Consider the following 14092-nt stretch of genomic DNA (forward strand, 5'->3'; position numbering starts at 1 on the left):
CCTGCCAGAGATAAATATAGGCTCATACCAAATATATGGAAACGTATCCTAATAGTACTCTTCCTATTATGAATATATATACTGAGAGAGAGGGCTTAAGAGGTGGGTTGATGTATCCGCATATGGTTAAAGCAATAAAGCCGTGATGCCCCTCCCTATATCCGTATTCATCTACTATATGATTGTGTGTATGAGATCGTCGTATTCTACTCCGGATCAGCGAATAGGCCACTAGTTGTTCAACAGTATTCTAATTATTTTAAACGCGCAATTCATCATGGACATATTTTGCCTTCTGTTGCAAACTTGGGCCCTGTCCACGAGTTTGGGCTGTTATCCAGGCTGCCACCTCCTTCTGGACTTTGTCTCCTGGAAGCGACCGAGCCTCAAACTTCTCTGGGCCTGCACAATGCGCATGCATGAATACCCTCCAAGTGTTTCGTATCTAGCTATGGTCATATTTCGTTTTGTTCCTTTTGTCAATTCGATCACCCCCAACAATTTTACAACGATGTACAAGTAGAAGAAGCAAACCAAGCGTCTGCAATCTTGCGTGGCTAGCAGCAGCGGCGGAAGCAACTGCAGGAACAGCAAGAGGAAGGGCTTGGAAGCTTGAACGCGCAGCACTTGGGAAACCTGCACTTCGGCAGCTTGATCTTCCACGAGCAGCACCTGCGGCGGTTCCCGTGGCCACCCCTCTCCGAGCGGACGAGCTTCTTCAGCTCGGCCTTGGTCTTACGCAGACGGGCCCCGTATTCCTTCTTCCACGTCCCGAACTGCCGCTTCAGCTTCTTGAGCTCGTCGACCGACTTGGCAGTCGGCGGTCCCGCTTCGGTCACCGCACGCGCGCGGTGCTCGAACGCCTCGCTCTCCTGCCGGAGCTCCGTGGCCAAGCGGCTCACGGCATCGGTTTTCCTTTCGTCGACGACTGCAGCAACGTTCGATTCGCGGCCACGAGCCTGTTGCCGCGTCACCGATGCTTCCTCCTCTCGCCACCCTGACGACTGAGCAGGAGCACCACTAGTGCCTGATAGTTCCTGCCTGTGGTGCGTCCTTGTCGTCGATTCACCGGTTCTTCCAGCGTTGTTCTGAGCGATCTGCAATACCCAGGCAAAAGAAGACAATCCGTCAACCTCGATTTTGCACTCAGAAATCAGAATTCGCATTGCATTGGAAAATCAAAGGCAAAGCAAAGTGACCCCGAAAAATGCTGGCTTTCATTTCATTCACTCACCTGCATCGTGGTGATCTGTTTCCGCAGCTCCTCCTCCACGGATTTCATCCTCGCCTCGCATTCCGAGAGCCGGGATTCGTAGTGCTCAACCTGTTGCCTCAGCGCGGCTATCTCCTCATCTTTCTGCCTCACCACGTCGTCCTTCTGCTTTACCGCCTCTTCCGCCACCGTGGCCCTTCTTTCCAGCACCGAATTGACCGCAAGTTTCTCGTCCACTTCCTAACAATTGATTATATATCGTCCAATGCAATGTAACATGGCATGAAATAATGCGGATCTGGTGAAGTGTGGTACCAGCATAGGCGGTAACGATGGTGACCGGTGAACCCAAGGGGGAGGGGAACCAGGCCTCTGCAGAGATGGCGGCCTGCCCCTCACCGTGGGGCGTGTGGGCAGCGCTGGAGGCGCCTCCTCCTTGGGCTTTTCCTCCGGCTTTCCTACTCCTCTCTGCATGAGCGCATCCAGCATCACCTCCATGGAGCTCAGCGCTGAAGACAGCGTCGACGATGTCATCGCTTGCCACGAGCTCAAGCCCTCAACGCCAAGGAGACGTTACGCCGATGCGCGCGCCTCCTGCGTGCATGTAATCCAGCTTCATTTGTCCATGAAATTTGATGGAGTCAGGGTTGAAATTTGATGTAGTCAGGGTGGAGGAGAAGGGGAGGCCCGAAGAACAACAGGCAGGCGAAATCATGTGGTGGCGAGGCGTTGCCCAACGGCCTCGCCGACGCTGCCTGCCTGCCTGTTCCTAGGTTCGTTGCTTGGCTTCCTGGCGGCAACATCTCTCCGGTTAATGTGCCCGTATTGGCGTGGCCCGGGTTGTCTGCTGTGTGGATAGTAACTGCATGCCGGTTGGCTACACATGTTGCCAGTTGCAAATATAGGCAATTTAAACTGCTAAATATAGCTATGTATGTCTACATGAGGATGAGAGCTTCGCAGTCCACTGGTGGAGAAACCTTCTTTAGTCCCGGTTCATAACCTTCTGTAGTCCCGGTTTTACCAATCCGGGACTAAAGATCGCTATATTTAGTCCTGGGTGAAATAACCGGGACTAAAGATGGGTCAGCCATGTGGCCGGCTGAGCCATCTTTATTCCCGTTTAGTGTCTAAAAATCGAGTTACTTTTTTTTATTTGCATGGCCCTGTTGCTGCATGGTTATATATATATATATATATATATATATATATATATATATATATATATACATATGTATATATATATATATATGCTCCCTATTTGGTTGCATGACACGTATGCCATTGTGGTTAGGAATCAATGAAGCATTGTGATCCTAAATTGGTTATAAATGCAGCCACTCAGTTCAAATCTATAAAGGGAATAGATGGTGGAGGTAGTAACCTGTTGCTACATCTTTTCACCCATACAGGAACTATAGCCATGTCTTTTCACTATGTCTCCACACCGTACTCTAAAGAGAGAGAGAAAGAGATAAAGTGATTCCTTTTTAATTGATTCCCTAACATCATTCACATTGATTCACATGCGAGCCTATTACTTGCTATGTAAACTGTGATTAGATTTATTTTTTTAACTAATCTAAGCAGCTTATATGTTCAGAATTTGATCTATATCTAGTTTTTTTTACATTCTATATCAAGATTAATCTGCACTCACCACCCAAAAATTGATGTTTTTAGAAAATGACATTTCAAAAATGTCATTTTGCAACTTTTTTTGACAAGTCGACAAGCACGATCGCAACACCTAAACGCCTTGCGGTGATATGGAATCGCCAACCACCTCGATCTAGCCAAAGGGCCAAATCAAGATGGGTTTTGCAAATAGAAAAGCTAAACCGGCTAGCGTAGCCGATTTAGAGATCAAAATCAGCCTCTAGGCCGATTTAGATCGATACGAGGATAACTACCCGTCTCGCGGGCAAAACGGAAGGTTTTCAGGACAAATCTACAAAGAGGTGTCGCACTCTCGCAGCGGCGGCGGACGGTTTACGGCGCAAACCGACAAAGATGGACTAAAACTAGGGTAAAATAGAAAACATAGTAAAAGAACGATTCAAGTAGATTGTATTCGGGGGTTTTACAATGAACCGGCATTGTCCCTTAAATAGGGGTTGGTCTTGCCCTCTACAGGCCCTTCTCCACGTCCAACTCGAGATAGAAACCAAAGGAAACACGAAACATGCCTTCCCAAGCAAGGAAACCCGAGACCCGACGAAAACAGACTCGGACTCAGATCCTGACGGTCTGACCGCCCACATACCTGCGGTCAGACCGGCCCAACTAGCCGGTCAGACAGCCCACACACCTATGGTCGGACCAGCCCTATGAAGGAAACCCGTCACTTTCCAAACTTTGGCAATTTTCCCCTATTTCGTCCATAGGTGCCAAATTTGGGTGTAAACACATGCCCCCCCTGCCTTTTTGGTGAACATACGTGAACCTAAAAGCATAGAACATGTTATCTCAGGGCGATAATCCAATTACCGGCCATAGGACTTCCTAAGCATCTTGCCAAATACTCGGGAAGTATTTCTTCAAGTATTTCCCATTAATCGATCTCTGAAAACACCATCTTGATGTGTCTTCATCTCCTTCAAAGTCTTCGAACGCTCGTCGATGACATCTTCAAATTGCTTCCCATCAAGTTCTTGTAATCTTCAACCGACAAGTCGTCTTACTTGAAATACTGAAGAGAGCCAAGATTTTCCTCAACTGGCAAAACAGCAATTTCAACAATGTTTTATTACTCGACTCGGCTTATCCATTAGCCTGAGCGTAGTAAAGAGAAGAACTCAACAACTTAATATCATAAGATTCGGCAATACTTCTCACTTCCTTGGATATAAAAGAAGCTCCTTTAACATTTGAGGAATACTGAACCTATGAACAATATGCTTCAAAATAAAGTCAATTACCTCCGTACAAGTAATATTCTCGAGCGGCACGGCTTCGGCCTACTTAGTGAAGTAATCCATTACAACTAGCACGAACCAATGCCCTTTTGATGACGAAGGATAAATTTGACCAATGAAATCCAAAGCCCAACCTTGGAACGACCATAGTTTAATGATAGGATTCAACACAGCGGTAGGCGCTAATTGAACATTGCCGATCCGTTAACAAGCTTCACTCCCTCTATAGCATTTGAAACAATCATCAATTATTTTCGGCCAATGAAACCCCACTCTCCTAAGCAACCAATTTATCTTACGGGCCGATTGATGAATTTCACAAATCCCTTCATGTACTACTCTCCTAACAACTTTGGATTGATCATTATCTAAGTAATACTCCATCTATTTTTCGGCAACATAATATTTGAACGCTTGCCGCCAAATCTTCCGATCAACCTTAAGTGTAGGATCTTTCAAATATCTAATCAAAGGAATTCCCCAAGCTATTTCTAACTCATGGGCACAAATGTCCGAATTTACAATTAATTCGGCCTTTGAATCAATTGTAACGTGTCCCCCAGCTCTCTGCCCGAGATCGGTCAAACCGGCCAAGCAATGCCGGTCAGACTGCCCTGTCTACCCGGTCAGACCGGCCATGCAAAGCCGGTCAGACCGCCGGTACCACCGGTCAGACCGCCCCTGGTCTATGACTTTGCCAATTTCGTCCAAACTTTTGAAATCAAGCATCGGCCTTTAGTATATAATTTTTCTTCACATAATAGCCAGATGCTTGGTGTATCAAATTATTGGACCAAAATTCCTTCTATCTAGACATAAGAAAAACTATAACATCCAACTAACATGTCTAGATGAATACTAATTCAAATGGCTTTTGAAACAATAATCATCATGGTATCAAAACACTTATCGAATTGAAGTATGATCAATAATGAATCACCAAAGTCATACGCCTCACAGACATGAATTCCAATAAACTAGAAATGTAAGCTTGAGTATGTATGCAAAATATTAGCAATGCCAATGTTTCTAAAGAAAACAACTCTAGAATAAATCATCACATTGACCATTGACATTAGCCGAATTACTCGTAAGCAAAACTTTCATGGTGCAATAAATATGAAATCTATATCTTTTATGGTCATCCATAAAAACACATATGATTTGGCTTTGAATAAATATCCAAGAGTCATGAGCCAAATCATACTTCAAACAAATTATATGCCAACCTACCAATTCTACTACCTAGAACTGGCATTTGCAACATGTATGCATAATATGGATTTGATAAGCAAAACACACATGTGCTAGATAGTAAGCAATGTTCTAACATGGCATAGGCATATAATATGATGATGAACACAATAAACTCATACCTTGCCTTAGCATCCAACAAACGGCGGCTCAAAGATGTGGTGTTGTATCCATCGCCATTCATCTTCTCTTGGTTCCCTCATGAGCATATTAATGTTTTGCCCTCCGAGCAAAATCGGCTTTCTAGATTGCGCGATTTCGAAGGCAAGATGGATACCGCACTAACACCCATAGCATCATGTGGCGGAGACTTATCTCTAATGACCGATGATTCTTCTCTCATCAAATTGGATTTATCGCTACTACTATGGGAAATCACCGGTCTTTTAACTTTTACTTCTTTAGGTCTCCACACTTGCCTAGGTGCTATTCGAGGCTCTAAATTATTGCATGTCTTGTTCTCCACATCTTCGGCCTCCTTTTTTTTTTGACCTATGGCCCGAAGACGCTGTAGCCTCCTCTTTTGAGAGCGAGATAAGCCAGAAGGTATCCACTTCGGCTGTGGTTGTTTTCCAGGAGCTAAGCAATGGTTCTTCATATTTTTGGTCGAAGTAGAAGCTCCTATGTTGCTCTCAATTTTCCCACTCTTCTCCAATGCCCCCTAGTCAGACCGGCCTCTGGGCCCGGTCAGACCGGCCACAAGCCGTCGGTCAGATCGGCTAGGAGAGTCGGTCAGACTGGCCGTAGTCTGGCGGTTAGACCGGCCAACTGGCTTGGTTAGACCACCAATCTCGATAGCAACGGCGTTGGCTTCAGTCTTCTCCGCTTGGATAGTTTTCACCGCATCTTCAGTAGGTACTTGAACATCTTGAGATTTCTCCTTGATAGCAACAACCTCTGAAGCTTTGGCTTCTTTTCTCACCCACACCTTCTTCACCTTTTTCACCTTTGATCCACCGGACCGATTCTTTTGTGGAAAACGGTCTTGTCTTGAGTTAGAATGACTTGGTACTGTCCTAGGTGATTGTTTCCATCCTTGATGACACGGCATAGGTGGTTGAGGCATCCATGGCATGTAATACAAAAAAGGATAACCAAATGGTGACATTGGATGTGGATACCATGGCATCACAACCGGAGGTTTGTATGGAGTTGGTATAGTTGATGGCTCCGATTGCTTTGGTGTTTGACCAAATCTCTTCCTACGAGATGATTTTGGTCTTTTTGAATCACTAGTTTGGTTATCAAATCGTTGACTGGCTAATCCTTTCTTGTACTTAGCCATAAGCATCTCAAAAGTGAGCTTCGGCTTTTTGGTCTTTTGGGAACTAGATGACTCATCTTTTGTAACCTTACGATCTTCGTCCTTTGCATTATTTATCCTATTCTTGGGCCGAAGATCCCCAATAACAACACTTTTCTCTTTCCTTTTGTCAACATCAATAGGACTAGTAGGGAGAGAATTATTAACAATTCCGGTCTTAGGCATAGGTGTAACCGAAATAGTTTCACAAGTGACCGATGAAGTATCATTCGGTCTTTGCTCCATCAAGCTTGCATCTCTGAAATAATCATGAAACTCATACTCCATTTGTGACCATGGAGAAATTGAACTAGGAGCAAGCAAACTATACCATGTAGATGCAAAGTTTGACAAAGAAAGGGGAAATAACTTCAACTTAAGCAAATCATCACTACCGGCCTTACTACATTGATCAATAAAGCGACTGATATGCTCCACTGTAGTCATAGCATTCTCACCTGTGAATTTCGTGAAGTTGGACACCTCAAATCTTTGCGAGTATGGGACCGAGTCTACGTGTTCAGGATACGGTCTTTGATATGTATGCATAGCTACTTTGGATTCTATTTCACCACTATCCTGCAAGACATTATCATCATCTTTTCCAATATCCACATGACTGATTTTTGATTCGGTCTTAGGTGACAATGCTATTTCATTTTCGCTTGTAATATAATCCGAACCATCACTTAGCTCAGCTATATTTTCAATGATGCTATTCTCTAAACTAGCAACGCAATCCGAACCATCGCTTGGTTCGGCTATTCCATTATTGTCTAAATTAATAACACAATCCGAACCAACACTTGGTTCGGATATAATGGTTGTTGCATCATTATCCAAGCTAGCAAGACAATCCGAACCAACTTTTGGTTCAGCTATACTTATTATGGCATCATTGCACAAATTATTAGCACAATCCGAACCATCGCTTGGTTTGGCTATACATGATATTGCATTTTCATCTAAACTAGCTTGTAAGCTATTGTCATCCACTCGGCTTTTCTGAGCCAGAGCTTCATGCAACACATGATCAACATCAAGAAATATCTGGCCATTCAATTTCTCTTTAATAGAATCAAGCAACCCATCATATGCAATGTTGGCCAAATCTTTGTCAGTTATTTTCAAACTAAAACATCGGCTTTTAATATCTCTAAACCTTTCAATATAATCAACGACTGATTCATTGTATTTTTGCCTAACCGATGTTAAATCAGACAACCTAAGCTCAGTCTCACTAGTGTGGAAATAATCATGAATTTTTTGTTCTAATTGAGCCCAGGAAAAAATAGAATTTGCCGGTAAAGAAGTAAACTATGCAAAAGCAGTACCGGACAAAGACAGAGAAAACAAACGCAATTTACATGTATCCCAATTAGCCTCACCACATTGCGCAAAAAGTTGATCTACATGCTCCCATGTGGTCCTACTATCCTCACCACTAAACTTGGTAAATTCAGGAATTTTATAACCACGAGGATATGGGATAATATCATAAATATCAGGATACGTCTTTTGGTACTCCCTAGCACGATTCCTTAGCTTTGCGAAATTCTCCTTGATAGTATTTCTAAACCAATCCTCCATAGTTTCAGGCTTTGGTGGATCTGGTGGTGGACTTGGTGGCCTAAAAGGTGATTGTTGCGGCACAATATTATTATATTGGCCATACCTAGTATCGGGAGGATATCCCCTATTAATATCATTGTAGGCATTAGGGATATGTGGAATAGCATGACTAACAGTATTAACAGGTGATGAATAATAATTAAAATCAGTACTGCTAGTCGTGGTATGAAAACCTAGAGAAACTCTCAGGGAACCGGTCTGACCGGCCCATGGCCCGGTCTGACCGGTGGTCAGTGGTGCGGTGAGACCGGCCAAAGGAGGTCCGATCTGGCCAGAATAGGGCATGGTCTGACCGGCATAGGATACGGTTAGACTAGTGTCACGACCGGTCATATCGTTAGCTAGGTTTTGCATATAGCCGATTCCTGTGTAATCAGCTGTATAATCACCCATTGACCCCCCCTAAACATTATAAGCATATTGTATAGGAGTAAAACTAGAAGTAGCATATGCATCTACACAATGATTATTAATGTTTTGAATAGCAAAGGACAGGTTGGGCGGATCGGAGGTTACCTTATCGTCAAAGACGTATTTGGGAAGAGGACCAGGCTTGAGAACCACGCCTTGATGGGTCCTAATGGACACCCTCTGCAGCACCTCCTGTGTGATCCCCTTAATCCACTCCTCCATGTCTTGACGTTGCTCCTCATCAAGCTCCTCCAATGAGATCGGCATGATCTCGTTCCCGCTCATCATGGTTGATAAAGAAATTCCTTGATTAATTCCGGCCATATAGCTCATAGCCAAAATATTTGACCGAATAAATTAATATACGGTCTTGATTTTTCTTCTTATGTTACTGTATGCTACTGCTTAGCCAATTTTGTCAAAACTAGCTTTATTGATTTTTTGAACGTAACAGTGAATTCGGTATTGTAGCAAAATATACCAAAGATCAACCGATCTTAGATTAGATCGGCTGCTATTTTTTCTCTTTTTTTTTCTTTTCGGTACGTGAGCAGTAGTAGATCGGCTGTGATAGCCTGATCCTTTTTTCTCTTCTTTTACACAGCAATCCGAATAGATTTGATACTCAAAATTTCTGGCGGTGCACAGCAAAACTCTGCCGGCCCTGCTACTGCTTCTCCTCGGTCAGGGTTAGGGATGGCAATTGTGCCCGTTTGCCCGTTTACCCGCGGGTAAAAACCCTATTAGGGTTGGGTTTGTTCTCCATTTTATACCCATGAGTATCTTATTGGTTCAAAAGCTATGCCCGATGGGTAAATGGGCATGGGTATGGGTAATCACTACCCATGCCTGCTTTGCCCGTTTACCCGCGAAATCTAACTTACATGTAGGCTAGGAGCAAAATCCACTAGAATACATAAGCCACGTTCTTTGTTTTCTACGGTTTCCTTTTATTTCCCTTATTATTTCTCTCCTCTTACTCTATCGCCGCCAGAGGAGAGACACGACACCGAGGCGGAGAATATTTGATGTTTTAAGTTCGATTCGAACTTAGTAGCTTGTAGACTTTTTGTTCCACTGCTTTTGTTGTGGCGGGTAAACGGGCACGCCCGCGGGCATAAGGCGCCCGCGGTCAATGGGCATGGGCAACCATCCTTACCCGTGATGTAGTAATGGGTATACCCACGGGCACAAATAATCTCACGGGCATCGGTATGGGTAGGCACTACCAGTGCCCGTCGCGCCCGATTGCCATCCCTAGTCAGGGTACACGCGCATGCACCTGTATACGACATTGCTACGACTTGATGACCCTGAACACGCACACGAGTAAGCACTAAGCGGCAGATGAGACACGTCGATGCAGATCGCAGTTGTAGCCGACAAGCACTAGATGGCGTCGATGGCGGCAGGCTGCTGCAGATCAGTACTATTGCAATCAATTTCGGCCACACGGCCGAAAGTTGCCTCAACTCGATGAAACGATGATAGTGTAGATTGATTTCGGCTGTTTAGCCGAAATTCTTGATTTTGACCAAATAGTAATTACTAGATTAAACGAAATTCGGCCGTGATACGGCCGATTAGATCATTCCCCAGCGGAGTCGCCAAAAATCGTGTTGGCAACTTTTTTGACAAGTCGACAAGCACGATCGCAACACCTAAACGCCTTGCAGTGATATGGAGTCGCTAACCATCTCGATCTAGCCAAAGGGCCAAATCAAGATGGGTTTTGCAAATAGAAAAGCTAAACCGGCTAGCGGAGCCGATTTAGAGATCAAAATCAGCCTCTAGCCTGATTTAGATCGATACGAGGATAACTACCCGTCTCGTGGGCAAAACAGAAGGTTTTCAGGACAAACCTACAAAGAGGTGTCGCACTCTCGCAGTGGCGGCGGATGATTCACGGCGCAAACCAACAAAGATGTACTAAAACTAGGGTAAAATAGAAAACATAGTAAAAGAACGATTCAAGTAGATTGTATTCGGGGGTTTTACGATGAACCGGGCTTATCCCTTAAATAGGGGTTGGTCTTGCCCTCTACAGGCCCTTCTCCACGTCCAACTCGAGATAGAAACCAAAGGAAACACGAAACATGCCTTTCCGAGCAAGGAAACCCGAGACCCGACGAAAACAGACTCGGACTCGGATCCTGACGGTCTGACAGCCCACATACCTGCGGTCAGACCGGCCCAACTAGCTGGTCAGACCGCCCACACACCTGTGGTAGGACCGGCTCTATGAAGGAAACCCGTCACTTTCCAAACTTTGGCAATTTTACCCTATTTCATCCATAGGTGCCAAATTTGGGTGTAAACACACACATACACACACACACACACACACACACACACACACACACATATATATATATATATATATATATATATATATATATATATATATATATATATATATATATATATATATATATATATAGAAAAACTATTCTACACCCGGGTATAGAATAGCTCTTCTATACCCCCTCCCTCCCAAGGGTCACACCAACCTCCCCCTCCTTACCAAGGCCCAAAACCCACCTCCCACCTCGGTTAAAGGCCCCTCCCACCGGTCAAACCCGCCTACTAACTCCCCCCACCACCCACCCACCACCCACCTCTTCTCAACTCTCGTCCCAGGACGGTGCAGTAACACGACGACCTCTGTACAGTAACACTGTGTCTTACGCAGTAACAACGTTAAAATATAGTTGAAATATAGTCATGACGGATCTACTTTTGATAAGCTCTTTTTTTTCTAGCATCATGGTGCAAACGGTTTTAAAAAACCTTATATCACTTGGGAGATATTGTTCTTCAAAGCTTGACTTTTTTGCAATTTATCTATCCACAAGTAGTAATACTATACTATTACTTGTTACTACTTGTCTGTTGTACGTTAATACAATCGCATCACGATGTTACTACACTGCGTTTTACTGTATTTCTTGGTAGTGTTACTGCATAAACACGTGGTAACGTATACCTTCCGTGCAGTAACACTTTTACTTTTATGCTGTAACAAGTATATGGTTAGCATTTGAGACTTTTAACCTATATATTTTTGTTTCAATTCCTGATTTACTGTAATTCACCATAATATTACTGTCAAAAGTGCAGTAACGTCATATACATGTAGTAACACTATATTGGAGGGAGGAGACTGATTTTCTTGAGAAGAGGGAGGAAGAACGGTTTCTTGAAGAGGGGAGTACACAGATGCATTTTAAAGTTTAACCCTCCACATGCAGTAACACTATAGCATCATGGTGGGAAAGATTTTAAAAAATAATACATATCTTGTGAGATATTGCTTTTCAAAGATTGGCATTTTGAACTTTAACCCTCCACATGCAGTAACAGAATGTGTAACTTGCAGTAACAAGGGCATATACATGCAGTAACATGGTTTTACCAAATGTATAAAATTGTTCAAATAACTCCTACATCAATCAGATCTTGCTCAAAGTCACCTACATGCTTTACCTATAGCCCACCTATTCGATTTTCATCTCATAAAAATGACATAGTAAAACTATAATTATCGTGCAGTATCATAGCTACTTGGAAATGGTAATATGCGCCTATTATGTAGTAACACTTCTACTTTCGTGCAGTAACAAGTATATGGTTAGCATGTGAGGCTTTAATCCATATATTGTTGCTTTGATTCCTGATCTACTACAATTTTACTATGACGTTACTTCCAGAAGTGCAGTAACGTCCTATGTGTTATACAGTAACGTCACATGTTACTGCACTTTTACAACAATATTACTACTAGAGCATAGTAACATGTTATGAGTTTCGATAGTGAAAGATATTAGAAATGATAATCATATTACTTTCTCATAAAATTCTTAAAATAAATAGCATCATTAGATGAATTGGTTAGAAGAATGTGCTTTGAACTACGAGGTCATGGGTTCAAATCTTGAATTTGGCAATTTATTTTTTATTTTTCCAGAAAAGAGGAAAAAATGTTTCAGGGAGAAAAAAAGAAAAAATGAAATAAAAAAGGAGAGAGATCGGTAGAGAGAGAGAAGGGAGGGGGGCGAGAGAGGCGGGGATCGGGATCGGGAGCGAGAGAGAGAAGGGAGGGGAGCGAGATAGGGTGGATCGGAAGGGAGGAGAGATCGGGAGGGAGGGAGCGAGGGGGGGATCGGATAAGAAGGGGAATATATATATATATATGTGTGTGTGTGTGTGTATTTATAAATATATGTATGCAAATGCATATGTATATGTACAAAATAGTCATATATTTATGTATATATTAAAGCACTTAACATTTTATGTGCATATATGACCAAAATATATATTTACACTAAAGTAAATGTGTACATATATAAAAATAGATATGTATTAATTACAATTAATTATGTCCTAGCTGAGACTTCGACGTAGTCGTTATCTCAGAAGTTAACGACTTATGAATTGTATTTCCGTCATAGTAGAATTCACCCTCGGGATCAAGGACTTGTTCGTTGATGAATCCCATGAGTTGTTCTTGAACAGCCTTGATAAAGTCCTTGTGTGTGAGGTTGTCCCTCATGTGAATAACCTGTGACTGTATATATATGAAGTTAATTACTAAACAAGAAATCGATACATACGCAATAAAATTTTGAATGGTTTATTTATACGTACATTGAGCTCTCTTATGGTGATGATTTGGGTTGTAAGACAGTGGCAATACTCGCATACGTAGTAGCCGCACAAGTTAGTTCCCTCTTCCTGCTTTGCACACTATATACATGACAAACGACGAGAGATTTAATTAATATACACTTATATTTGAATTAGAGATTCATAAATTTAGATTACGTACTCACTGCAAATTTGAACCTCCGGCGAAGTTTTTCTTTCCAAGTGCCGCGGACTAAATGACGGAACCGATACCAAGCCCTACATGGAGTTTAAAGCTATGATTCGTACTAGCAATAGCAAAATTCGTAATAATAACACTGGAACATATGACATTACCTGTCTATAAGTTCAAAAACCTAGTCAAAAGTGGACTCATCTTTATTCATTTAGTCATAGACATTGACTCTGCATTCCTTCAAGTCGAAGAGTAAGAGGACCCAGTGGAATCTGCAATTTGTGTGAGATGATATATGAAACACTGTACATCTATATGTACGGGAACAAAATTTGTTCGGTAGACAGTAAAAACTAACGCTGTGTTGTACGGCAGTAGTATGAACGTCTTGAAATGCTGCTCCTTGAGGAGATGGACGAGATTGTCCTTTGTGGCTTGCAGATACTTGGTGACCATTTCGACATTTACTTTTCGAGGGTCGATGAATCCAGTATCGAAAACCCCCTACCGTCGGGCCCTTTGAATCTCCATTCTAC

At 42.8% G+C, this 14092-nt stretch overlaps 1 protein-coding gene and 1 pseudogene across 1 annotated transcript; both read right to left on the reverse strand.

Moving 5' to 3' along the window:
* Window positions 1–437: 437 nt before the first annotated feature.
* LOC4350375 (myosin-3) lies at window positions 438–2068 on the reverse strand. The gene is made up of 3 exons (XM_015761190.3): window positions 1529–2068; window positions 1235–1453; window positions 438–1097 (listed from the first exon to the last, which is right to left on the reverse strand). Exons 1-3 carry the CDS (start codon window positions 1745–1747, stop codon window positions 558–560), a joined length of 978 nt encoding a protein of 325 aa, XP_015616676.1. The 5' UTR covers window positions 1748–2068; the 3' UTR covers window positions 438–557.
* Window positions 2069–13106: 11038 nt separating this feature from the next.
* LOC136354169 (uncharacterized) overlaps window positions 13107–14092 on the reverse strand; it is a 42615-nt pseudogene continuing 41629 nt past the window's right edge.

The sequence above is a fragment of the Oryza sativa genome, chromosome 11 (genome assembly GCF_034140825.1).
Source record: "Oryza sativa Japonica Group chromosome 11, ASM3414082v1".
Lineage (NCBI taxonomy): Eukaryota > Viridiplantae > Streptophyta > Magnoliopsida > Poales > Poaceae > Oryza > Oryza sativa.

Coding starts and splice junctions, on each gene's coding strand:
- LOC4350375 (XM_015761190.3), bottom strand. CDS start 1,747: ATGACATCGTCGACGCTGTCTTCAGCGCTGAGCTCCATGGAGGTGATG. Junction 1,454..1,528: donor CATCGTTACCGCCTATGCTG/GTACCACACTTC, acceptor ATCAATTGTTAG/GAAGTGGACGAGAAACTTGC. Junction 1,098..1,234: donor AACAGATCACCACGATGCAG/GTGAGTGAATGA, acceptor TGGGTATTGCAG/ATCGCTCAGAACAACGCTGG.